This window comes from Gymnoscopelus braueri (assembly GCF_963280865.1).
Source record: "Gymnoscopelus braueri genome assembly, chromosome: 8".
NCBI lineage: Eukaryota > Metazoa > Chordata > Actinopteri > Myctophiformes > Myctophidae > Gymnoscopelus > Gymnoscopelus braueri.
This window is the reverse complement of record NC_137609.1, coordinates 26,493,909-26,519,049: the sequence shown is the minus strand read 5'-3', so window position 1 is coordinate 26,519,049 and position 25,141 is coordinate 26,493,909. Positions and strand designations below refer to the sequence as shown.

Sequence of the window (25,141 nt, the reverse complement as noted above, 5' to 3'; positions counted from 1 at the left end):
TTTTGATTTGAGAAAAGAAAAATGTCCATTGCTAAATGAAACCAATCGCCTGAGAACTTAATTGTAGCACAAAGCTATGTTGCCAAAATAATTGTTTTGACAGTACAGTAGACCATGGCCCAGCTGAAATCAGAGCTATCTAGTTGTTCACTCACTGACACTACTAGTAAACAGCTGTGTTGGTTTTTCTTTTTACTGTAACGGTTTAAATTATCTTTCCATCTATTTGGAAGTACGTTTATCATGGCAAATCCATGCTTTGACTTCAAATGTCTACATTTTCTCGTGAGGTCAGTCCTTCCGAACGTCTGTGTGGCAGTGATGTAGAGTTTTTTTCCCTGCAATGTGTTAATGTTTCTTTACACTTTCGCTTCCTTATGGTTCCACAACTTTTCCAAGTTGAAACACATGAGATAAGGTCCTAGGCTCATGCAGCTGTCTTGACTACTGCCTTATATTAGGGAGGAACTAGTTGTGTACTTCTAGTCAGACTTAAGTAATTGTTCATTGCCTTTTCTAAACTGTTAATGTGATGTATCGGCATAACCTCAAAAATCATATGCTTCTAATCTTTTTATTTTGGGGAAACACTTTCTGTAGAGTTATGAATCTACAGAAACTTACATCAAAAGCTTTATTTTGAGATTCAGAGGTTTCCAATAATACAAACCATGTCATGTTAACTAATGGAGAACTGAATTAGGAGTATTGGTATTTAAAGGACAACACAATGCATTTCAGGTTTGAATATGACTTGGAGTAGTCATAGACATAATGTACAGCTTGCCAAAAAAGAAGTAAAACATTTGAAATTTTAAACATTAATATAGTGACTACCTTTCAAAGGTGTTATTTTATCCACAAACGTTTAATTTGTTCTTTTTACATTATGTACATACTTTACTTAAGCTTTTAAGTTAATTATATTTGAGAAATTGTCTGTAATAAATGTAAACATTCCAGTGTCTGTCTGATTTTATCCAGTACTGTTTTGTTTTAGCCTTTTGTGAAAAAAGCAGAGTTATAAGTGATGGGTGTGCAGGACTTGTGTCAGTGCAACAGAATATTCTCCATGTTTAATTTGGCTTGGTTTTGTTCACATTATTTCAGACTTACCGACCAAATGAGACTAAAGAGCCCTTTTGGTTGTCTCTTTAACAATCCATTTTAGCAGCCTTTCTAGAAAATCTACTACACATTTTTGTAAATGTATCTGTTGATGGCACATATCTGGAGACAACATATTTCTTATGAAATGAACCTCAGGTCCCTTTTCTCCTTCTCTTCCCCTGCTTCTAAAAGAATTGCTAAGAAAATGCTCTTGGCCCAAATCACTGCCAACTACTCCTCGGGGGAAGATTTCTCTTCAGATGATGAGACACAGGAAGATGAATCTAAGTCTGATGGAGACAAGGAATTTAAAGAAAACAAACAGGATGACAACAGAGATGAAAATGGTAAGTCAGTCTTTAGCATATTGTTCAATACAGCTGACTCAGGGGTGATATTTGGGGTCCCAGGGGATGGCAATTGCCACCCCTAGTAATTGCAATGAACCTCAAATTCAGCTCTTTAATGCATATTTTCCTTCTAAACAGATTGTGCAGATTAATCTGATTTTGAGTGCATCTCAATCCACATTTGTCCAGCTACAATATTGTGACATGTGACACATGTTAAACACACGTTTTCTTGTCTGCAACCATACATTCATTAACTCGTTTCTGGCTGGTGTCCCTGTTCTGGGCATTTCATTATACGCAAGCATTTTCACGTTTTTATTTAAAAAAAGACTAGCCAATCTACAAGCCTTCCAGACTGACAACAGTCCCAGATAAACTGAACACCTTTAGTGTAGTGCATATATTTTTGTAATCGGGTTTAAGTACTAAGTAGTTACTTTTTTGCCACGCTCTGACGCCGCTGAACTGAATGGTATTTCATTTATAACTTCCATATATTTCATATCATTCTTCACTTTTGGAGAATTGTAGACTATATCAACTAGAAAAGTGTGCTCCTTAGAGCGCAGATCTCCGCCAAGCTGGGTTGCCTACCCAGGCCTGTCATTTGTGGGGTGGAGCTGACGGGACCGTAGTCTGGGGTTTAATCAGGAAATAAGAATGCTCTCCACTGTCAAATATGTTTTCCTGCAGGGGAAGACTCGAGCTTGACCTCAGAATCATCAGACACAAATTCTGATGTTCCCAGAGGCAGGCACCACCTACTGCGTCACAAACTCACCCTTGATGACGAGACGGCAGCTGCTAAGACTCCAGGAGTAACGAATGGAGAGAAGAGAGAAGGCAAAAGAAGAGTCAGGAGCCAAGGTAACAAAGTAATGGAGAGCAAGGATGCCTCTTAACAATGACATGCTATCAGTTGAGAGAACACGTCTTAACAGTAGGCCTATCTGCATTTCTCTTGAGTAGATGCAGAGAGTGGTAGTGACAATAGCCAGTCAGAGCTAGAAGAGTCTGGTATCAGCGAAGAACTCAGTTCATCAGAGGATGATGGCAATGAAGAGAAGTCGAAAAGGTAATTTAATTTATTGTATACGTATAAATATCTCTTTGTGAAACTGGCACATATAGATAGCTCGTATAAGGACTTTACAAAAAAACACCAGATCAGTTCGAAAAATGTTATCATATTCTCATTCTTTAATCAGTAAATCATATGGCCTTCAATTGATGCAGAATATATCAGCCCTGCTTTTATTAGATTGACAGGATTGTGCATCGTCTATGGATTAAGTGTTATGTCTTTCTATGTGTTGCTTTTGCAACACCTCAGATCCACCAGAGTGCAGAAGGAAGCAGTTCGGAGTTATCTACAGAAAAAACCACCACCCTTGATTGTGTTGTCAGACTCCGGTGATGAAAAGGTACTGGGAACCATTATTGCTGTTATGTTCATCAATAACTTTGACCGAGATCCTTACACTCCTCCTGCGCCGCTACTGCTCATTGGTTCTTGGGAGGCGGTCATATTGGCTTTTGAATGAGCTTGATTACAATAATTATATATACATATTGTTTTGTACTTAACAGGATGAGGAGGATGAAGAGGGAGACCTTAAAGGCACACCAAAGGGCCGCAAAAAGATCCGCAGGATCATCAACGATGAACACCTTCGTGCTGAGACCCAAAATGCACTGAGGGAAGAAGAGGAGAGACGCAAACGCTTGGCAGATCGAGAACAGCAGAGGGAGGCCCTGAGAGAGGTATGCAAAGATGAATTTCACTTTCACTGTACCATTGATTGGAACACGTGCACACAACACTAGCAGTTACACATCTACAACCACACTTGACTCTAGTATATCGGCGGGTATCCACTCACAGTGATTGGATACACTTTCAGCACTTGTTCCAGAATCTCCCAATCTCATGTTCAACTGGGAAGAAATTTAGGGTGGTACTTATTGCCATATCCACGAAAGCATTCAATGACAACTTCTGCCATGCTGCTGGTTAAAACTGGTACTATCATTCTGGAAGTGACCGCTGCCATCAAGATAGTTATTTTTCATCTAAGAATAGTTGTAGATTACTCATAGTAGTTTTGTATTACTGGCATTACATATCAGGAAAATGCACAACTCAACTAATGCACAGAACCCTGCTTTCAGTGTATGTTGTATTAGTGGTTTACTCTTACTTAAAGTGTACCATTGTCTTCCAGGTGATCGTTATAGAGGATGAAGTGTCGCAGATGATATGTCCCGTCACCACAAAGCTGGTCTTGGATCAGGATAGCACCACTAAGGAACCGATTGTTCAGGTTCATCGGAACCTGGTGACTAGGCTGAAGCCTCACCAGGTGGATGGTTAGTCAGAAATTCTATGACTTGTATATGAATACTATGTAATACTACATTTTATGAATGCCAGTAGTATTCATGAACTAAACTAATAACTTGAATTGTACAGATCAGGTCTAAATGTTGTACTCACTGTCAGATATTTGCCTTACATACTGAGCAAGTAAGGACTCCGCCCAAAACATTGTGGGGCAATAAATGTACTATACTGAAGTGCTTCTTATGTTTATATTTCTAAAATGTTTGGCCAATACCATTCCCCAATGATGTTGCATATATACAACTGTCAACAGTATTTTGGCTTAATTTCACTACAGGTGTCCAGTTTATCTGGGACTGTTGTTGTGAGTCTGTGAAGAAGGCCAATTCCAGCCCTGGATCAGGATGTATACTGGCACACTGCATGGGTCTGGGCAAGACTCTTCAGGTGTGACAGAAGAAACATCTATACTTGTAGAGCAGGCACACATCCCATGTACTTAGTCTGCACTGTATTTGGCTACAATGTTTCACATTTTGTTTGTCTTGAACTGTGTTCATGGTGTTGCTGTCTGTTGTCCTACAGGTTGTAACATTCCTCCACACAATGCTGCAGTCTAAAATTCTGAATTTCAAAACTGCCCTTGTGGTTTGTCCACTGAACACCATCCTCAACTGGATCAATGAGTTCGACAAATGGCAAGAAAGGATGGGAAACGATAGAGTCAAGGTGGTTAAACCTTTTAATGATTTGACTCTTGCAAATGACATGAAGGCATTATTAATTGATATGGCCTAATGGACAGTCATCGCTTTCATGTGCAGGACCCCCAAATTTATATGTATTTGGCCGTGGACCCCCATCTGAAAATGTTTTGTGCCAGGGACCCCCAGAAGAGAAGATGTGTGTAAAAAAAAAAAAAAAAAAAAAATCCAAATCTGTACAAAATAGCAGATCTACAAGCTTACAATGCGTTGCATTGCGATGTGTTGTGAGTTTGTAGATTGGCAAATTTTAAATAGTCAAAGTAGAAAATAGGGTTAAAGTGGTTAAAATTATTGTGATGCTACGGTATATTAACTAATTTTACTGGGGACCCCCTGGAACCCCCTCAAGGACCCCTGGGGTCCCCGGGCCCCACTTAGTCCCTGCTGTATGTCACACACTCCCCCCGACAATTACTTACATAGCCCCCCAAATCTTCTCCTTATGGCATCATAATGTGCCACCACGTTATAACTTTATTTAACTTTTTGTTTCTCAAACATGCAAACATGTTGCAGGTTACAGAATTGGCCACACTTAAGGGACCTCAGGAGCGCAACGTGGCTCTCCAGAAATGGCACAGGATTGGAGGTGTCATGATTATAGGGTATGAGATGTATCGCAACCTCTCACTTGGCCGCAATATCCACAATGAAGAATTAAAGAAAACGATTAAGAAAATGCTTGTTGATCCAGGTAAATTAACAGTAAAATGACATGATACTAAAATAAATATATTGTATGTTCCATTGCCTTGCACATTGGAACAGTTGTACATTTGTAGGCATTTGTTGTTTAATCTCCAGGTCCAGACTTTGTGATTTGTGACGAGGGCCACATCCTAAAGAATGAAGCGACCAACATCTCCAGAGCCATGAGTGGCATTAAGACCCGACGGAGAGTGGTGCTAACTGGAACACCGATGCAAAACAACCTGATCGAGTGTAAGGTTGCACTGCACCCTATACACACTATATTATGGTATTAAAATAACTAAATTATGTGTGTTCAGATGGTCATGGAATACATTTTCTGCCGTCCCAGACCACTGCATGGTCAATTTCATCAAGGAGAACCTCCTTGGCTCATTGAAGGAATTCCGAAACCGCTTCATCAATCCCATACAGAATGGTCAGTGCGCTGACTCAACCCCTAAAGATGTCCGAATCATGAAAAACCGTGCGCATGTCATTCATTCTTTGTTGGCTGGATGTGTACAGGTGAGCATGTCTTCTGAATGTTCAGCCTACCTATGTGCCATGTGCACGCAATAATTTCAAACCCCAGCTCTCATGTATGTAATCACTTAACAGTAATTTACTATTCCAATGTTCTCGAGGAATTGGCTGCCTTTGATACAGAAATGAAATACTATATTAAATAGTTTATGATAAAAAGTAACAGCTTTTGCAAATCAAATCACAAAAAAATTATTCAACTTAATTTGAATGAGAACATAAATTAAATTGTTTCCTTTTCATGTTAAGTCTGTTCTTTTTTTTGTCATCCTACTAGAGAAGAGACTATTCAGAATTGACCCAATTCCTGCCTCCCAAATATGAGTATGTGCTACTAGTGAGGGTGACCCCACTGCAGTATAAGTTGTATCGCCACTACATTGACCACTTCACTGGTAAGGAACTCTCTTCCAAGTATTCCACAATTAATCTACGGTATTATGAAAACATGAGAAGGAAATTATAATTCAATAGTAAAATCCACTAATATTGTGTGTGTGGTGTTCTGGTGGTCCATTATTACCCATTTTTGCTCACATTATTCACATATAAATATATATATATATATTTTCCCCCATCATAATGGAAGTCTAAATACTTTTTTAAGGCCAAGTTTCTGGCAGCAGATAAGATGCTTAGTTATCCATTGGAATGAAAGTAAATCCAGTCAAATCCATATGGTATCAAAGTTGTTTTCCCTGTTGGACATACTGGGCAATGCATGAATGTATGTATGACATGTACAGTATATGTTAAATGTTATGGCTTTTGTTGAATTTTGAGACAGTCTGAAGCAAACCGCTTTTGCAGGTGCGGGAGCCACTGTCAGGATTGGAAGTGGAACAAGTCTCTTCAAGGACTACCAGATACTCTGCAGAGTCTGGACACATCCCTGGTGCCTGCATCTTAACTACATCAGCAAAGAAAACAAAGTAAACATACTGACCAAAGTGCTTGTCTTTATGTCTTGGCTTGACGTCGTTTAATTTCACTTAACTGGTGGCTATGCTTTTTGATTGCAGGGGCATTTTGATGGAAGAAATTACATTAAAGCCAGGGCTCTGTTGGGAGGTGAAGAATCCGCTGATGTTCAGAGGTGAGTTTAATTTTCACACATTGATTTTCTGGGAGCATTAAGACGGTGTGCTTACCTTCTCCCTCTCTACAATGTTATCTATTCTGATCTAGTACCAGTGGAAATAGCCGACTTATGGATGTGTATGCACCTCTTGACCAAGTTTGAATCCAAGCACTTGCACTGACTAAACATGCTACATTTATGTTTGCTAAATTGAATTTAAAACCAAAGATGTCTCATAATTATTTCCCCTTCTGTCCATTGTATACCTTGTACAGTGGAGAGAGAGAGAATAAAGGGACGCACAACAACGAAGGCACTGCAGGAGGGCAAGGTATTAAGACACCACATGCTAGAAATACCTCCAGCCAATGGCTTGTAAAGTGAACATTTAAAACGGTTTTCCCTGTGCTAACTGTATACAGGAGAGATGGTGACCAGCAGCTCGAGACCTAATAGCCAAGCTGAAGACTGGTACAAGAACATGCTGACTCGAGCAGATGCCCACATCTTGGAGCACTCAGGGAAGATGGTTCTCTTGTTCGAGATTCTTAGGATGGCTGAGGCGCTAGATGACAAAGTGTATGTCTTTAAATTATTAAATTATGTAGATACATTATGTGATGACATCTCTAATGTTCTCCATACTTGAATGATTGTTTTCTTTATTTTGCGTTCTTAGGTTGGTGTTCAGTCAATCCTTGCTAGCATTAGACTTGATTGAAGATTTTCTGGAATCTGCTCACCATACCGCAATGAGTGGAAAATCATCCCCATTTGAAGGTACTGTGGTATTTTTTCATATTGCAATACACCTGCACAACGTATTAGTTGAGGGTGTTAAAATGTGTCACTGTCCTTCTGCTTCAAACTCCTGCCTTTGTAGGTACTGGCAGCTGGATTAGAAACACTGATTACTATCGTCTTGACGGGTCAACAACTGCTACCTCTAGGAAGAAATGGACTGAACTGTTCAATGATGCGACTAATGTTCGGTACTTAATATCCACCTACATAAACTACACTACAGTAGAACTCTTTACTAACAAGAAGTATTTAATGTTTGACAGCATGATGTTACACATTTTCCCCACATTTGTGTGAAGTTAAGCACATTCAAACATTAAATACTGCAAAATAAAGGTGCTGGACAGAAAAACTGACAATGCCTGTCTGATGAAGAACTGACCGTTGAAATGTCACATGTGGTGGCACTAAATGAATCGCTCTGGGAACATTTTCCAGTGTGCTTCCCTTCTTCTGTTACTAAGCTTCTCCCCTCTGCCTTAATCTTTTCCCATAGTGGTCGGCTGTTTCTGATCTCAACAAAAGCTGGGTCACTGGGCATCAACCTTGTAGCAGCCAACAGGGTCATTATCTTTGACGCCTCATGGAATCCGTCCTACGACACGCAGAGTATCTTCAGGGTGTATCGCTTCGGTCAGCAGAAGAACGTGTTTGTGTATCGCTTCTTGGCTCAGGTATTTATTCTAAACTCTTCATTGTGTGTTATCATTGATCTATCAATTTCATGCTTTGAGATGAAAATAAGTAGGTTATTTTTTTAGTAACAGTAACAGTTTTGTTCATAAAGGTTGCCTGTGACGATATACCGTAATATGTAATAGTCAGTAAATTTTTAAATGATGATAACCAGCTTGGGCTTGCTGTGTATTTAGGGGTTTTATACAAGCAAAACAGCCTCAATATTGAAGAAAACCACCCTAATTGGTACCAAGGCCCTGATTAGCATATGTTTACATAAACTATATGTGCAGCCATAACCCCCTCTAATCAATCCCTGAATGTTGGCATCCTTGCCATTGGCATTGCAAAGATTGATACGGATTGGGGATGACATTTAACAATAGAATGTTTTGATGTAAAATTGGTCTTAAATTAACCCTCTCACAGGCATTAAAAATGTCTTAAAACATTGTTAAAGTGCTGATACCTGCAGATAGCCTGGGCTTAAGTGTCAAGCATGTAAGATAAATCGAGAATCACTTGCCCCCCTGTCAAACTGCAATTCTTAAAGGTTTGATACATTCTGACATGTTGAAACCCTTAAAAGGTTTTTTTTTGTGTCTTTTTTGTTTTTCAAACTCTAGGGCACAATGGAGGAGAAGATCTATGATCGTCAGGTGGCCAAGCAGTCTCTGGCATTCCGTGTGGTGGACCAACAACAGACAGAGAGGCACTTCACCCAAGTTGAACTGACTGAACTCTACATGTTTGACCCAGACCTGCTGGATGACCCCAACTCTAAGAAGAGCAAGCGGGCCACCCCTGTGTTGCCCAAGGTAATTATAGGATTTTATTTTAATTGTTTAGTTCAGTGGTTCTCAAACTTTACAGGTCCATTTGTACACTCTCAGAGTTACAGACCTGTAAGGATCCATTTGGAACCACCTCAAGAAACCCTGAGGGTCCCTGGATGCCATTTTGAGAACCACTTAGTTTGTCATTTTCTCTGGCTTGAAGCCAGTACATTTACATGGTTATTCAGATTGATTTTTCAGAATGGCCTGAACTTTTTCTGTCCATCTGTCTCAGGATTTTGTCCTGGCAGAATTATTGCAAAATTCTAAGGAACACATAGTGTCCTACCATGAGCATGAGTCTCTGCTTGACCATAAAACGGAGGAGGAGCTGAGCGAGGCTGACCGCAAAGCTGCCTGGGCCGAGTACGAAGCAGAGGTAAAGAACACATACATTAGCACACAGGAACAGTTATACTTTGTTGGATGACCATGTCGCTCGGCGGAAATAAGATTTTCAACTGAAAAACGTGTACGTTATTTTCATCGAGTGACATGGTCGTCCAACAAAATATTAGACTTAATACCATGAACATTTTCAGGTCCCAACTTCACATCCAATCACGAGTTGTTAGCTTGTATTTAATTATTTTTTGAAAGGTCTTCACAATTTTTTGTATATGTCGGTTATATTGACATGCCCAAAGTATGGATGCCAAAGTGAAAGTGGTTAATAGACCCAATTTTATACCATAATTTTTTTCTTATTTAAACATGCTTACGTCTTATACAACAAAGGGTGCCATCATCTCGAAGAAGCCATCAAACATCACTGGGCCTTCAGATCAGCGTCTTCAGTCCATTCACACCGCCCTGGCCCAGAGAAGCAATCAACAGCTAACGGTACACATCTAGCTGCTTTTATAGCTATTGACTTGCCAATATGTCATGTTTGATTTTGTTACATACTGTTATATTACTTCTCATACTTTGCAGATTATGTTGAATGAGTGTCGAGAAAATGTCAACAAGGCCATTGTGTCACTGAAATCGATTAGGGTCCTAACCCTGGAAGACTGCATTGTGCGATTGGTGAGTAACTGCAAGTACCTCGTGAGAGAGACGTATACATATACATATACATATGAAATAAAAAGTTCGGAAACTTAACTTCGTTGATTATTTCTCCCCTTCAAAAATACAAGTTGGTATCGTATTTGATATCGTTGTTATCGTTGATTACTAGCCACCTTTACAACGAGGTATAACTTGTAAGGATCGTGCAATCGTGGAATGAGCAACACAGCTAAACATGTAGGTAGCGCCCTCCAAAAATGTGCCAAAATCCCCCAATATGTTTCTGTTGGTAATCGCTCTCGTTTTGAGCGACCTGCCACAGGTGTGTGACTGACAACTTTGTTGAGTTTGTGTATGCTCTAAGCAGCAACACTGCCCCTATGGAAAGATGTCACGTTTGTCCCTTCAGGATAAGGTGCAATAGGGAAAGTGGAAGCTGCTGTTCCATTACGCAGAGTGGCAGCATTATTTGGCGTCAGCCCTGGTACCATTTCCAAACTTAGGACCAAGTTCCGTGAGACTGGTGAAGTCAAAGACAGACTGCGAAGTGGTCGTCCCAAGAAGACAACGCCCCACACCTACCAGCAGGTGTGCTGGCAGGTCGCTCAAAACGAGAGCGAATACCAAAGAAGCATATTGGGGGATTTTGGCAAATTTATGGGGGCGCTACCCACACGTTTAGCTGTGTTACTCATTTCACAATTGCACTATCCTTACAAGTTATACCTAGTTGTAAAGGTGACTAATCAACGATACAATATATATACCAATACAATACCAATTGGTATTATTAAACTTTGTTTATTGGGTTTTTTACAGCAGGGTTCAGCATTAAATGCAGATAATCAGGTAGGTAAAAAAGCTCCTTAGTGCAACCAATAACATACAAAAGTACAATAATCATATTGAATTATCACCCCAAAACATAAAGGACAATTACAAACATAAAAAAATAAAAAATATATAAGAATATATACATATAAAAAGTATAAAAACCAACACAAAACGAACAAGACAAAAACAAAACTAGAACAAACACATCAGTCAAGCAATACATATCAATGTCACGTGTAAAATCCACTATACAGCACCACACCCCCGTCACAGCAAACCCATCATATCAATGATCCACCAGACCTCACGTATCCGTATCCCCGATCAGAGATGGATTCAAATTCCGGACAAATTGAAAGAATGGACCCCATACCTTCCCAAACTTACTGGAGGAGCCATTTAATGAGAATCTTATCTTTTCCAGTTTTAGACAATACAAGATGTCTCTTATCCAATGAGTGTGAGAGGGGGAAGTAGGTGATTTCCAATTAATTAAAATGAGTCTCCTGGCCAATAGAGTGACAAAAGCTAAAACATCCTTTTCTATTTTAGAAAGCGAGGGCACTGAGGGGAAAACCCCAAACAGCGCGCCGAAAGGAGTAGGCTCCACCGATCTCCCCACTATCCCTGATATGGACTGAAAGACCTCTGTCCAATATTTGTGTATAGATGGGCAAAGCCAGAACATATGGATGAGGTCTGCTGGAGATTGTTGACATCTATCACACTCAGGAGATACAGTATCATAAATCCTTGACAGCCGGGCCTTGGTATAATAGATACGGTGTAAAAGTTTACATTGAATGAGAGCGTGTCTTGCGCAAATAGAGGACCCATGTACCCGCAGCAGAATTGCATCCCAAACCTCATCAGTTATTTCCTCCCCCAAGTCCCCCTCCCAACGAGCTTTTATAGAGTTCAGAGTTTCAGGCCGTAGACAACAGATCTCCTCATAAACACATGAAATTGCACCCTTCAAAGATGGTAGTGGAGTTAAAAAAGTGTCTAAAACAGAGTCATCAGGTAGATTGGGAAATATGGGAAACGTTCTTTGAACAAAGCTACGGACCTGTAAATATCTGAAAAAATGCTGTCTGGAAATTGAATATTTATCCCGAAGTTGTTGGAAGGATGCAAAGACATTATCAACGTATAAGTGTTTAAAAGTACGAATGCCTAGGCCTGACCATATTGAAAAAGCACCGTCCACCAGAGAGGGATGAAAAACATGGTTAGCTGCCACTAGGGCATGAATAGAGAAAGACTGTAGACCAAAGTGGCGTCTAAATTGGAGCCAGATTTTTAAAGATTTTTTAACAGTAACGTTCTTAGTGTATGGAGAGGTAGAGGAAAGAATAGGGGAGTGTGCTAAAGCACTCAATGATACGGGACCAGCCGAATTCGACTCAAAGGCTTCATATTGAATCCAATATTTGAAAATTCTAATATTGGCAGACCAATAATAAAACCTGAAATTAGGTAGGGCCATTCCTCCAAGAGATTTGGGTCTCTGCAAGTATTCTTTACGCAACCTCGGCACTTTCTTATCCCAGATAAACTCAGAGATCATACTATCTAATTTACTGAAAAAGGTCTGGGGAAGAAAAAGGGGAATACATTGAAACAGATAAGAAAACCGAGGGAGAATATTCATCTGGTTTCCAAACTTTTATATAGTTTTATATCTATATACCTGACCAAGACCGCACAGGTCGAAACGTACTCCGCTTAAATAAAGTTTTTTTTGGGAACATCAAAGATGTTCTCAAAATGTGCAGTCTATTAGAGTAGCTGTCATGTCATAATTGTTGAATAAATGATGAATTGTACATTTCAATTTGTTGCACCTTTACAGTGGCATGCCAATCCCAATTTGGATGAGAAGCAAGTCAGGGCCAAGGCCTTGGCTTGGAAATTATCCAATGACTTGGAAGTGCAGCGTAGACAAGCTGTATACAGAGACGTCTGTGGAAAACAACAAGCTGTAAGTAAACAAGACTGGGTCTAATAATGCCTCCAATGTGGATCTCTGACATATTGATGTCGTCAGTCTTGCCTAATATGGATAGTCAGGGGCCGTGTCCACAGAAAGCATTTTTTGAGCTGGCAGCGCCTGACTGCCATGCAATTCTATGGTAAAGACACACTGGTGCGCTCCTCTTCCCCGCACCCGAGCATCGCACTTCAGCGCTCTCGGCCCCCAGTGTCTTTTGGTGGAGCACCCTGGGCTCCTCAGACAATAGTTCAACTTTAGCAGAGGAGCGCCGGTCATTTGATGCTCCTGATTGTGTCTGACAAGCTGGTAATTTACAACCTAACGTTGAGTCGTTACCACGGAGAAGTCCATGTTTACATTGTTTCAGCTAAGCTATTTGTGCTGATAATGAAGTTGACAGGATGTTCGAGCACAGCAACGGTTGATTGGTTTGAACGTTTCGGGCATCAATAAACGCTGTTTGCGGGCACTCTGGACATGATATCGAATCGCGAATGAAACACTTTCTGTGGACACGACCCCTCATTGTGTTGTAGTGAAACTTATCTCTTACTTCTAAGTAAGTTGTATTGAAGATGAAGGCTCTATCCTGACGTATCGATCACAGTCATCTCCAAATGTGGGCACGTTTCAGTCCGATCTGAGGAATTGACTTCCATTATGAAATTAAAGATGAATATTTCAATGAATATATATAAAACATGAGCAAAACACACATGTTGGCCTACTGGCAGTAAATTTGGCGCCGCTTGGCGGTTTGTGAGATTACCTCCAGACAAACACACACACAGACCCTCTTACTGTGTAGACGACTCCTTCAGATGCTATACTTTACCTGTATGTGTGCCATTTTTAATGCCTCTTGACTTTGCCCTCCATAGCTCACGCAGAACATCCGGGCCATATTGAACAGAAGAAACCAAGAGAAGGAGCCTACGATTCTGACTGTGACTGTGTGACTGTGAACCCAAATGTGACACTTGTTTTAAGAACATGTTATGATTGGAAGTTCCTGGCCTTCAGTGTGTTTTCTGAATAAATAAAGAATAAAGCTTAAAGGAGTAGTTCGCCCCAAAATATTACGCACCCCATGAAGCATTGAATTCATGGAGACTTTTTTTGTCCTGAGCCAATAATTTGATGACCGCCGGTCATCAAATTATTGGCTTAGGAATGCCACAAAAAAAATCTCCATGAATTCAAGGCTTCTTGGGGTGTGTAATTGACAGAAAATAAGCAATTATTTGGGGGTACTGCTTTAATGAGTAAATAAAGCACTTGGTGTATTTTTCTATTTAAATGATTGTATTTTTTCCATTTACAGTAAGCTCATAAATGTTAGGACAGCAACCTTTAGCGTTGCTGTCGGGTGGAAACCTTTTGTCCAAAACCTTTCCTTTTTTATTATTTTACAAACAATTTAAAATAGTGAAAATAGCATCACTACTTTTGTGCAACACTTAAGTATGATTAAGTTGGGCACTAATTAACAGGGGAGGGGGGGGGGGGGAGTTTAAATTCGGAGAGACAAGGTTTCTGCCCGACAGCAACGATAGTAACTAATCAATTTCATGCTGCTGTCCAAACTTGTATGTACCTTTTGAGTTAGCAGTAGATTATTTTAGTTTTCTGTCAATAAGTTATGCTATGTTTTTTATTTTATTTTTTTATGCTCTAATAAAGATGAGAATATTCTTTTATCCGTTTGTCTGTGAAATCACTCAGCAAGCTTAAGGTTATGATTGATTGGTTGCTGGAATCTCTTGCAGCTCTATCAGCTGAGCTGCAACGAGGCAATGCACAGCGCTGCAGCTTTTCTTTTCAGCGTTCTGAAAGTGAATCTTTGGCTATAAGTAGATTTAAGTAGATTTACCTGGGCTTTTGGTGTGCATGTTCCTCCTATTCCTAGTACTATACTTAACATGTTACCCTCTAAGCTGAATGTCTTTTACGGCCTCCGTGAACGTTTTCCCCCATTCATCACACTACCATTTTATTTAATATTAGAAAATGATACATTGAAAAAGCAATTTCAAGAACATTTAATGGCACATTACACTATTGAAGGAAGGCGAACAAACGTTACCTTTTGGAATCCCACTTCTGATTTCAGCATAGCTTACTTTAATTTCCCTATTGCAAAATAGTGAAAGTTACAGAAGTGCTGTAAATGAAATGATAAATTCTGACCAGACCACCTGGCCAGGTAAATGTAGGCTGAACAGGTAAAAAATATCAGTTCTTGATTAATCTGTTCCTGCTGACAAAATGGCACTGCAATTAAAAACTTTGAAAATAAGTGTACTGTACTGTGCATTAATTACAAAGAATCTCTAAACAAAAAGAACACGATAAATTCTCCCATCTCAGTATTCCAGTATAAATAGCAGCTGTTCAAGCAACTGAGATATTGCCTGGAGAGAAAGCTCCATGTTCGGAGAGTTAATTAATGAAACCCAGCCAGCTGTAGTGGCACATGCCTGTGAGCTCCATGTCAACTAATGCAAGTATTGTCAGTTAAGGATTTGTGTGAATATTCTAGAATTTCCTCTACGTATTTCTTTTCAATAAATACATAGAGCAGAAGCCTTGTATCTACAGTACATATTTAATATTTCATGTTAATGACCTATTTTATACCTCATATGACAATGCATTGTAATGCAACGTGTTGAGCTCGTAGATTGACGAATGTTAGATTTAACATTTTCACTGATAATGAAAAGCCCAAAATAGGGACGCTACATTGAAAGTGGTCATGTCTGTGGGTTTTATAAATATCCAACCAGTGCAAGTATTAAGAGCTTGTGACTAAATAACTACATATTTCCATGAAAAGTAACTCTTAGTTTTCTGCCCGACAGCAACGATACTGGGTAACCAAATTTAGTTTTCCTTTTGAACATGATCATTACCACCAGCCTTTATGCACTACAAGGGCTTCACGTACTGTATGAAAAGTTGTCTTGGATCGCTTAATATCTTTTTATAGAAAGATTATCCAGCCTGAACTTTCCTTCCATCTTGGATTATTATATATGAATGTATTGGCAAATTGGTTCTCCCATTCATCAACAGCAGAGCACTACTAGTTTGACACTTAATGACATCGAAGGATTAAAAAAAAGTTTCCACTTTGAAAGTGAACAATTTAGGAAGGTGCTTTAACACATTGGCTGCCAAAAACGCAGATCTGCGTTCTATTTTTAATAAATACGTGGGCTGCCAAGAACGCAGATCTGCGTTCTATTTAAAAAATAAAAAAATAAAAAAAAAAGTTATTTTTTTCCCCCCGTTATTTTTTTTAAATTTGACCCAAAGACCACGGAGATATGATTGTTCGAAGATTTAGACTCCTATCCACTTCCTTGTTAACTTGAAAATAAAGAAAATCTGTATCTCGGCTCCTGAGTCCTTTTTTTTTTTCAATGAAAATCTCTGGCAGGCTACAGCTAAAAATCTGAAATAATTCTGGCAGTCAATGTGTTAAAAGACAGGAAAAGGTCAATTTCAGGAAAAGGTCAATTTCAGTATTCTATGTGGATCCACAAACTAAGGTGCAGTTGAAGGAAATGTGTTGGAAATGCTCACTTCAAATGTATATAATACATCAAACAAAATGCACACCAGTGTATAAAAAAAAAATATTTAGGAGCAGTTAAGATAGAAAATCCACGTTTTGGTGGGAGCTTTGTGTAAAATGGCAAGGAATGTTGTAATCAAGACAAAATTCACCTTTTAAAAAGGTGAATCTTTTAATAAAACCATACAGTATAAATCATAAAAATCACATTTAAGTTAAACACAGTAGTGGTAGTTACTCCAGCCTTCCTGAGCAAATAAGCCACTTATATGAATGCAACACTTTTATGAGTCAGTCATGTTTGCATCATAATATGGGCCTTGGTCAGTCCATGCTGATAAAATAAAACAAATAAAAAATTAAATAACCAAAATCCACAGTTTGAGTTCAGTGTTGTGCAGTTGGCCTGAGTAGCATGTAGTGCCACTGGTCCTTAGTGTCCTGTGTCCAGGTCCCTCATATATTCCTGAAGGGCATGTAGCCTGGCATCAATCTCTGACAGCTCAGCAGCACCAGTATCTATGGAACGTTCTGGAGTGGAGACATAATGTAATGGTTGGAATTCAAACAGTACTTTGTGGATTTTGTGATGGTACAATATTCTGCATGTTTTAGGAACCATTATCTAGAAGAACTTCTGAGTTTTAGTCCATGAATGATGTACAGTCATGTGGCAGGTTACCTTTGTCTGTCTTCATCCTGTATGTGGGAGTGCTACATAATGGCTTCCTGGTCAACAGGTTTCCTCTGTCACTGACAATGCTAGGACCATTGTACATGCGATTTCTTTCTCTGAAAACAATGGGGAAAAAAGTAGTAAAGAAGGTGGCCTTCATTAAACATTTTAATGAAGGTTATTCCATACTAGTGGAAGTATTTTTGATGACAGTACAATATGGCTTATATCTGATGACATACAGTAGTGTAGTATGTGTTATTTTTAACAACCTAGTCTAGTATGTGCTATAATTTTTTTAAACAAACTATAATAGGGCATATTTGGGGAGAATAGTTGGTATCTTTGCGTCTTTTTGGATTATATAATGCTTTTTTTTTTACTAAATAGTAAATGACTTTTTAAAAGTAGTTTAGTTATTAGAGCCTGTCTTGTTGAAGACATACTGTATATTAGTACAGTATGGCCTATTTTGCCAATACAGTATGGCATGCTGCATTTCTGTACAGTACGTAATATTGTTGAAGACATAATACAGTATGTGGTATTTCTGATCATATAGTAGGGCATATTTTTGAAGACATGGCATAGCATTAGCTAATGAACTACTTCACCTGAATACAAGAGGTCTGTCCATTTCGTCCCTGTCTACAAGTGAGCTTTCAGAGGAGTTCCTGCTCCCTCTACGCTCCACAGATAAACTCCTGCCTCTGCTGCCATCCCGGGTCTGCTGAGGATAGACCTCTCTTGAACGTGAACGCCCTCTCTCTGGGATGACAGGTGATGTCAACATTTCCCTCCGCACTTTTCTCTGTCTGATGGGAGGGGGGAACGGAGTTAAGCAGCCAGAAATGCAAGTATTGGTGTGTTGCTTTTTGTAACTGACAAAAAAATACATACCAATTTGAATTAAAAAATAAAAACGGCAACTCACTTTTTAAGGTCTGCTTCTTTCTGTCTGCGTTGTTTGTCTTCTACGTAAGCAGTTGGGTTAAAGCGTTGTACCCGTGACCCTGAAAAGAGTTATGTGGATTTAAGATTAAGATCTGAATGCATTGAACGATTTTCCCTCCGTGTCTTTTGATCTCGCAAATCTTGTAAGAAAGCTAATGGGATGGATTAGGTGACCAGGAAGGTTTTAGTTATGTAAAAAATTTAACGAATGGGAAGCATTTGTCCATGTTGATGTTGTCAGATCAGTCTTTAACGCGCACATAAAGTGAGTGCCACTGTGTTGCTCAAAAGAAAGGTCCCGACATGAATACTGTGGTTCATACTGTACTAAGAATAAGCATTTTCACCTTCATATGTCTCACCTTGCATAATTCTTCAAGACAATTATTTTAAAAAAACTACGTGTCCAGATTTTCCATGACATACAATTCATAAGTGAGGCACAAAATACATATCACATGAGGGTTAAGTGGTTAATCAGACTAATCAATTTAGTTTATCTCAATTATCCATCTGGAATTGCTGCTCGCAAACTGCTCTGGACCGACCAGTGCCATATCTTTTGTGTACACTGCCAGTAGGCCAAGGAAGCAGTTTTTTCACAAACTATGTATATATTTTTAAATAGTTAACACACATTTTAATAGAAATACAGACTGGCACTGTACAGTATATTGGTATCCATGTTGCTGACTACTTTATTGAAGTCAAACCAAAGAAAGAGACAACGTCTCTGTCTGTGTGAGATAATGGCAACAAGCACTATCAAAACCTATTACCTGTGGGAGAAGGTGATGGCCTGGGAATACGAGCACGGGGCCCTGAGGAGTCTGCTCTCCTCCCTCTTTCCTCTGACCATAGCCCTCTGTGTTCTATCCGTTCTCTTGACCCTGAGCGAGCCCTGATCGCTACGTGCCCTGATCTCCGCTCACGGGACAGCGAGCGATAGATTTCCCCATCACCTCGAGAGCCAGCGCGGCCAAAGTGGACAGGTGTCACCCTGCTACGGACAAACACAGAGATATGTGTGCATATTAGCTAAATGTGGAGGTCGGAAAGAACTCAAAAGGAGGTACAGAACAAGCAACACAAGTGAATGAATGGGAGAGAGAAAAGAGAGAAAAAAGATATACATGCTTAGAATGTCTAACCCTCTCCGTAGTAATGCCAGTTCACTCATCAGGCTCTTGACTCGAATCTGCAGAGCACACTCTGATGCCTTGAGCTCCTCCAACTAGACAAAGCAACAAAAACAAAACGTTAAACCAACTGACAAATACCACCTTCACTGAACAGTGACTAGATTGTAAAGTAAAAGAAAGCACCACCTGCTCCACTAACAGAAGTTGCTCCTGACCTCTCTTGCTTGCAGAGCGCTGACTTTTAGCTCTCTCCTTCAGAAGCTGTTCCTCCAAAGTCCTCACCGCATCTCTGCTCCTCCATGACTCCACTCCGGTTGCGGAGACAACCCCCCCAACCTGCAGGCGCTCCAGAGCCTTACCCATGGCCTCCTTCTCTTCTTTTATCAGACAGAGTCTTGAAGACATAAGGTAAGTAAAGCCTCATAACTTCTCTTATCTGTTGGTTTAGGATAATGACAGACCAAACACACACACACACACACACACACAACGTACTCTGATCGTAGTCGTTGTATCTCGGCACGGTCTGCTGGTTTGTAACCTCCATGAGAGGTGACGGCATTGAGCTCCATCCTCAGCGCTCTGATTTCTTTCTGCAGGGCAGCAGGGTCAGGTTTCCCCTGGTAGGGCAGAGGCAACGGGTAGTGTATCCTGCGAACAGAGACAGGAAATACAGAGAGTATGGGAATGACATTCAGCAAATGGTCCGGCTGGCCAGGATTAGAACAGGAGACTCACTGATCAGGGCACATTTTCTCCCATGTGGTATATGCCCAAACCATTTGGCTATTGGGTTGCCCCAGGCTTTTTGGGGGTTTTCAATTCATGCAGAAAATTAGGCTTATAGTTAAAACATTTTGGTCACATAAATTACACCCGTTAATATCGCAACAGTTTTTTTTTTTTCAGTACATCAACTGCCTGTGTGATTCAAAAATCTTTATGTGTTGATTTGTGGGAATATCTCCCAGCTCAGTCCATAAATATTGCGATAACAATTTCAAGTCATATTTCTCCCAGATCTAGATACAAACTAGTAACTACAGTATGCTTTAAAACCAGAAAATCAGGGGAGCACCAATAGACATAGTGTGTCGAACCACATAAAGTAACTGCACAACCCTGGTTCACTGCCAGCCAGAGACCTTTACTGCATGTCAATCCCCAGCTTCCTGTCTCTTTATAGTATAGAGAGTGTAGACTACACTCTTCGATCTACAGTAAATACAAATAAAAAAGCCAAAAATTATGTAAAAGACAGAAAATCTATATCTATGCCTAATCAATTATTTCTACACCCAAAAATCTAACTTGTCAAAATGAACCCATCGGCACAAAAAGGGAGCTCTGAATCTGTCTTGAGAGATTACTTATATATCCCAAAAAAAGAGACACAAACCTGTCAAACTCCACAGTGTAGATGAGGATTAGATATCTTTTGGCATTGAGAGCAGGAGACTGCTGCTGGCCACGAGGGCGGCCAACAACCCCAGCCTTTCTGTTACGTAGGAGCTCCAGATCACCATACGTCAGGAGGTCAAGGGTAACAGAATCACTAGTCTGCAGGAAAAGGTCATGTCAAGTGATTTTTTTGAGAACATGCAATTGAACAATTGATCCAGACTGATTCGCTCCGTTCAGCATTTTTTTTTTTCTCACTTCACTACTCAATGTGAGAAAAGGGGGGCACGGTGGCGCAGTCGGTAGCGCTGTCGCCTCACAGCTAGAAGGTCCTGGGTTCGATTCCCGCCGGGGACCCTGGGGGCGTGTCGTGTTCTCCTCCGCGTCATCAGAGCCCATACCCTAGGTGGGGTTGGCGAAAGGGCCTACGCTGTGTGGAGTTTGCATGTTCTCCCCATGTCTCCTAGGGCAGTTAATACCCTCACAAAACATGTAGTAATGCTGGTTGCTATACCACCTCCCCCATGACAGCCGGGGCGCCTGATGGAGGGGAAGGGAACTGGTTGGAATAACGTGTTCCTTCCACACGCTACGTCCTACAGGGGAAACTCCCCCTGTCAGGTGACAAGAAGGTCAGTTGACTCTCATGCATTGAAGGAGGCATGAGCTCAGCCCTGGGCTCCCTAGGCTGGTGGGGGAGTGTAGCGCCCAGGATCACTTAGAAAATAGGCACCGGGTGAAAAAAGGGTTACAAAATTGTGGGATAATTCTTTTTTTTTTTAAACAACGTGAGAAAAAAGTCCGCAGAACGGAGCGATTCAGTCTGGATTCCAGGTTAGTCTATACCATCACCACTAATAAAAGTCATCTGCTCAGCAATGTTACAGTTTAAAATTATTAATCCCTTTAATTGTTCTAATGACTAAGACGAGACAGTGATACAAATAGGACATGACTTTTCTCATGTACCAAGCTGCCTTCTGATCTTAGTGCATCTTCAATAACCACCACCTTCCCTTCGATTTTTTGTTTTTTTATCCAAAAAGACCACAGGCATCTTTCCACCTTTCATCAATTTAAACAAATTGTTGAAAAAGGAGAAATACAATAACAGCAGTTAGCATTAGCTAATTTTACCAGGCCTATTTTCAGCACCAGTAAGTGAAGTGTGAGGCGTACCTTTTTAACAGCACTTTCCAACATACTACAAAAGATAGGAAATTGCTTGAAGTTGCCAGTCTTGCGAGTGAGGTCCTCAATATCTACAAAATAAAATAATAGTTTGAGTCAGTGTGTTTGGTTGTGCCTATGACAATGGATTCAAGTTAATGATATTTGTCACTCACATGCCGGCTCAAATTCTCCCCTCCATTGATCAGCTGTCATTGAATCAGAGATCTCGACGATCAGCAAACCCTTCTCCAATTCTATCTTCACAGTGAACTCCACACCTCTGAAAACAATATCCTCCAGCACTGCTGAGCCCACCTCCATGGCTCTAGACCTGTGTTCAAACGTCAAAGTTTTGTTATTGACAGTAAGTCCTCCGGCAAACCCTTCAATTGAAGACCCTAGAAAACGATTTTACAGTGACATTAACTGAGGCTTTTTGTTTAGTTTTGGTGGATGTCATGAACATATGATTAAAAATGTCTGTAGTACAAAGAAACTGAGTATCACCTGTACATGTTACAAGTGTGTCCACAAATTATGACCCAATGAAAGCATCAAATACATGTAGTAGTAAGGAAGGCACACTGCCGTACCCTAATCCACGAAGGACCTAAAACCAACAGACTTTTATTTACAGAGCAACTGTAAATATTCTGTAAAGTCACGTTATGCTTACATAATGAGCCTAATGAGGCTATGACCATCTGAGGCTGGTTATTTTCATGTATTGCACTTATTGAACACCAGATGTCCTTCTTGAGACTGTAGTCTCATTGATTAAATGATAACAAACCAAAGTAAAGACACTCACCAATGCAATGCATGCTAAATTATTTGCATGTTATATTAATAGCGTTTGATAAAATAGGATAACGTCCTAAGTGGTAAACCAAAGTGGATGTACATGTACTGCAGGCTATATGTATTAATGTAGTAAAGTAATCCATTTGGACACTCTCAGAATTTATTTGACAGTGTAGATTGAGGTCCCAGAGGCTCTGGGACCTCAATCTACACTGTAAAATAAGTAATAAATAAAGACCCCCATTTGATACAATTTGTAGGTCTGGGCCAGAGCTACAAATTGTATCAAATGGGAGTCTGTGGCACAATAATACGATTTTGATATTTATGCATACTGGCACACTGGCATATGCATACATATCAAACTGGAGGGTCCTTGACATTAAAAAGGTTGAGAATCGCTGCTTAGCAAAACAAGGCAAAAATGCATTTCAAACAACTTATAACACATCAGCCCAGTGGATTATCTTATCACCCCCCCCCCCCCCCCCCCAACAAAAAGGGGGAAAGGGAAGGAAAAACAAACAAAATAACTACTTTCATTATATATCAAATAATAGTCCATCACCTCTCCGTTATCATGACCTATACATGCATCATATACGACACATGTTCATTATACATACGTCGGATGCAGTCACTTTTTGGCAGGCAGTCGTTTTTCGGCACAAAACCCTGAATGCTGAGATAAAGCTGAATAGTGATATAAAAGATAGTATAAGTCTATGGATAAAGCTAACAACACAACACTGGTCTGGTGGTCGTCACGTCACTGGGCAGCTAGCTGTCAGTGTTGCCATGTCCGCTTATTATAAGCGACTTTGGGGCTTGTTTTTCTGTAAAGTAGCTTGTAAATATTGCAGCTGTGGGTTGAGGTTTATTTTTTTGGCTTGTTGTTTCTGAAGTGTAGTTGCTTATATTTGCTTCCTAATGTTATTTAAACCAGTGTTTCTCAAATATTTTCAAGTCAAGGACCGCCAAATTATTATGTATTTCTTGTCCACGGACCCCCCCCAGATTTGAGTCGTTTAAATGTTTCAAAAATATTTTCACTTTTTTTCCCCAAGATTATTTTGAAAATAGCAGACCTACAAGCGACGCGTTGTGAGCTTGTAGATCGGCTATTTTCAATAGGTTTAAAGTGGCCTAGACGCTTCTTTTGGGCTTGTTTCCTAGACCTGATTGCTTATTTCTCTCACAAAACCTGGCAACACTGCTAGCTGTGCTCTGTGTCAAACGTTACTTCGCTGTCAATATAAACCGGCTCAGAAACAATCAAACACATACGTTTACCCGTCGGCGGCGGTGATGAGCTCAAATGTGGGTAACGTGCCGGATTAGCTACGCCTTGAAAAACATAGTCTGAGACATGAATATGTCCTTAAATAGTTGTTAAAAACCACAACAATCACAGGCAGACTAATGGCAAATAATGGAGCGCCACAACCACCGGGAACGCTGAACTCTTCTTCTACGCTTGTTGTCGTCGTCTTCTTCTTCTTCTTCTTCTTCTTCTTCTTCTTGGGAGAAGCACGGTCATCATCGCACGTGTAGGTGAACTACTGCCATCCACGGGTGATGACAAGGAAATACTCTGGTCTTTAAAAAAAAATGGTAGGTCTATCAACTTCTAAAATATAATAATGTCCATTGTCCAGTGGTGTAAAGTTACTATTAAAGTACATTTACTCAAGTGCTGTAGTTGAGGACATATTTTAGGTATTTTTTACTTTACTGGAGTATTTCCAATTTTCTGTACTTTTACTTATACCCGTAACCCCACTACATCTCAGAGGCAAATAATATACTTTTACTCCACATCAATTATTTGAAAACTTTCGTTTCTAGCTACTTTGTAGATTTTGATTATTATTACAAAACATACATTAACCACAGCCCTAAATACATTTCGGCGTTTTAAATATAAAGCCATGTAATAAAGGATGTTATAATTATGTACGGGCCCTCAGATGTACCCGTATATTCCATATTGTTCAATAAAAAGCATTTTAATCCGATCGGTGGCCATTTTCTCCGTATTTCCTCCAGAATGCTCAACTACGCTACCCTATCAGTTGGAAGGTGTACTGCACGCTGATACATTATAACTCTATGAGAAAATGGCCACTGATCGGATTTAAATGCTTTTTATTGAACAATACGCAAGATACGGGCCCGTACATAATTGTAACATCCGTGGCCATGGGGGAAGCACTTTATACTTGAAATTTGAACGTTAATGTAGATGTATGGGCCAAAAAGGGAGAAAGTGCAAACACTATTTTGAAGATCATCAAAGACGGTCATGACAGATGACCGTCTTGTGGCTATCATCACACGGGTATAGACTGA

General features: G+C 40.0%; 2 protein-coding genes across 6 annotated transcripts in view; one reads left to right on the top strand and one right to left on the bottom strand.

The window, feature by feature from the left end:
• The window catches only part of atrxl (ATRX chromatin remodeler, like), a 28,382-nt gene extending 13,626 nt beyond the window's left edge, over positions 1–14,756 (top strand). For 2 of the 3 annotated variants that reach the window (XM_080435308.1, XM_080435307.1), the window contains exons 11-36: positions 1,303–1,457; positions 2,157–2,330; positions 2,433–2,538; positions 2,797–2,887; positions 3,054–3,227; positions 3,689–3,833; positions 4,145–4,254; positions 4,393–4,536; positions 5,091–5,268; positions 5,379–5,516; positions 5,617–5,792; positions 6,088–6,205; positions 6,621–6,742; positions 6,833–6,906; positions 7,167–7,222; positions 7,314–7,470; positions 7,571–7,671; positions 7,775–7,883; positions 8,192–8,369; positions 9,000–9,191; positions 9,445–9,588; positions 9,948–10,052; positions 10,146–10,241; positions 11,046–11,075; positions 12,916–13,044; positions 13,938–14,756. In XM_080435308.1, coding sequence (XP_080291434.1) covers positions 1,303–1,457; positions 2,157–2,330; positions 2,433–2,538; positions 2,797–2,887; positions 3,054–3,227; positions 3,689–3,833; positions 4,145–4,254; positions 4,393–4,536; positions 5,091–5,268; positions 5,379–5,516; positions 5,617–5,792; positions 6,088–6,205; positions 6,621–6,742; positions 6,833–6,906; positions 7,167–7,222; positions 7,314–7,470; positions 7,571–7,671; positions 7,775–7,883; positions 8,192–8,369; positions 9,000–9,191; positions 9,445–9,588; positions 9,948–10,052; positions 10,146–10,241; positions 11,046–11,075; positions 12,916–13,044; positions 13,938–14,015 — 3,280 coding nt within the window. In that variant the 3' untranslated portion in view covers positions 14,016–14,756. The remainder of the gene's footprint in view (positions 1–1,302; positions 1,458–2,156; positions 2,331–2,432; positions 2,539–2,796; positions 2,888–3,053; positions 3,228–3,688; positions 3,834–4,144; positions 4,255–4,392; positions 4,537–5,090; positions 5,269–5,378; positions 5,517–5,616; positions 5,793–6,087; positions 6,206–6,620; positions 6,743–6,832; positions 6,907–7,166; positions 7,223–7,313; positions 7,471–7,570; positions 7,672–7,774; positions 7,884–8,191; positions 8,370–8,999; positions 9,192–9,444; positions 9,589–9,947; positions 10,053–10,145; positions 10,242–11,045; positions 11,076–12,915; positions 13,045–13,937) is intronic. The other variant, XM_080435309.1, reaches the window with a different exon arrangement.
• A 2,011-nt stretch (positions 14,757–16,767) lies between these two features.
• On the bottom strand, positions 16,768–24,393 carry ccdc61 (coiled-coil domain containing 61). 3 transcript variants are annotated; one of them, XM_080435316.1, is made up of 13 exons: positions 24,077–24,393; positions 22,493–22,595; positions 22,159–22,316; positions 21,992–22,074; positions 20,811–20,971; positions 19,907–20,062; positions 19,598–19,805; positions 19,403–19,503; positions 19,049–19,272; positions 18,250–18,328; positions 17,930–18,130; positions 17,322–17,431; positions 16,768–17,170 (listed from the first exon to the last, which is right to left on the bottom strand). In XM_080435316.1, the coding sequence occupies exons 2-13, from the start codon at positions 22,498–22,500 to the stop codon at positions 17,073–17,075; spliced, it is 1,587 nt and encodes a 528-aa protein (XP_080291442.1). In that variant the 5' UTR covers positions 22,501–22,595; positions 24,077–24,393; the 3' UTR covers positions 16,768–17,072. The 3 variants fall into 3 exon arrangements, with proteins under 3 accessions (XP_080291442.1, XP_080291443.1, XP_080291444.1); XM_080435317.1 differs by having other exon boundaries at positions 19,421–19,503; XM_080435318.1 differs by lacking the exon at positions 22,493–22,595.
• Between the last annotated feature and the right edge of the window lie 748 nt (positions 24,394–25,141).